This window comes from Penaeus monodon, chromosome 24 (assembly GCF_015228065.2).
Source record: "Penaeus monodon isolate SGIC_2016 chromosome 24, NSTDA_Pmon_1, whole genome shotgun sequence".
NCBI classification, from domain to species: Eukaryota; Metazoa; Arthropoda; class Malacostraca; order Decapoda; family Penaeidae; genus Penaeus; species Penaeus monodon.
This window is the reverse complement of record NC_051409.1, coordinates 36,624,334-36,625,547: the sequence shown is the minus strand read 5'-3', so window position 1 is coordinate 36,625,547 and position 1,214 is coordinate 36,624,334. Positions and strand designations below refer to the sequence as shown.

Genomic DNA, 1,214 nt, shown 5'->3' with positions numbered 1-1,214 from the left:
CCTTGCAACCCTGTAGTTGGTCCGAGTACTTACGGATTATGGGTAGTGTTATACAGAAGCAGGGAGGAGACTGATGAAAGATGAGGTGGTAGTCTACCTAAGCCATCTTCCTGTTTTGTGTCCTCCAGGCCCTTTATCTTTCCTGAAGCTCCACGTCTCTCCCGTACATGGTAGAACTGTAGCTTTTCCTATAAGGATAATGTGGTATCATACAAACATATTTGAAACCTATTTTATGTTTTCTTTTCTATACATATTGATGATAATTTTGATCATAAGTAAGAGCTCACACTGGTAACTTGCTTTTAGTTTTGTAAATTAATCAAATTAATTTTAAAAAGTACAAAACCAAATAATATACAAATCTTTATTATGGTAAGCATCACTTTAGAGCCCCATGTTTAATAGGAATAAATGTTTAAAAGTCTTGTTGGCCTCTCCTACCTGTAAAGCTTCTGGATTGTGTACAAAACCCTCCTTTATCTTCAGTGGGGTGGAGACAAACTCTATTAAAAAATTTTCGCCTTTATGAAGGGGAGCAGAAGGGTTCATATTTCTCTCCCCCAGGGTACTGAGCACTTGAAAACACCTAAGTCAAATAAGAATATTATTTTGTATTAACATATTTGTTTAAAACTACTTGCAGGTGTAAATTCTTGTTAAATAACATTTGTAACTAAAAAACTGGGGTTTCATTCACTTTGCAAAATTTTCCCTTTTTCCAAAAATGCAAAAAAAATTTTGCTAGATTAAACCATTGCAATAAATCAGGAAAATCAAGAATGTTTCAAGAATAATAAGCTGATATTAAATGCTTCTTTCCTTATGGTCTATGAACTTACTAAATGCCAATTCTAGCAAAATGTAAAATATTTCTGGCTACCATACTAATATAAAAGCATGAACCTGCGGTCTCAATTAATTTCATTTGCATCATAATTAGTAATCTTATATAGAAACATTTTACCTGTGTTGCCTTGCTAGCCCCAGTTAGCTTATCCACTTTGGCTTGAGCATTTGCTGCCCTTTGTTTCAAGTCCTGTAAACGAACTGTTGTTTCTGGAGGTGATGGGAAAGTAAATATAGAGATAAAATGAGTACGAAAATCATTTTTACATTACTTCAAAATACGTATATAACCAACAGAACAACAAAATGTAATTATAAACTGAATACATTCATTTGATAAGGCAGAGACAAGTATAAGAACTGGG

At 33.5% G+C, this 1,214-nt stretch overlaps 1 protein-coding gene across 2 annotated transcripts in view; it reads right to left on the bottom strand.

The window, feature by feature from the left end:
• LOC119588768 (WASH complex subunit 1-like) overlaps positions 1-1,214 on the bottom strand; it is a gene marked incomplete in the record, with an annotated part of 11,054 nt that overhangs the window by 6,586 nt on the left and 3,254 nt on the right. For both annotated transcript variants that reach the window (XM_037937408.1, XM_037937409.1), the window contains 3 exon segments: positions 34-188; positions 445-589; positions 968-1,059. In XM_037937408.1, the coding sequence (XP_037793336.1) occupies positions 34-188; positions 445-552 (263 nt within the window).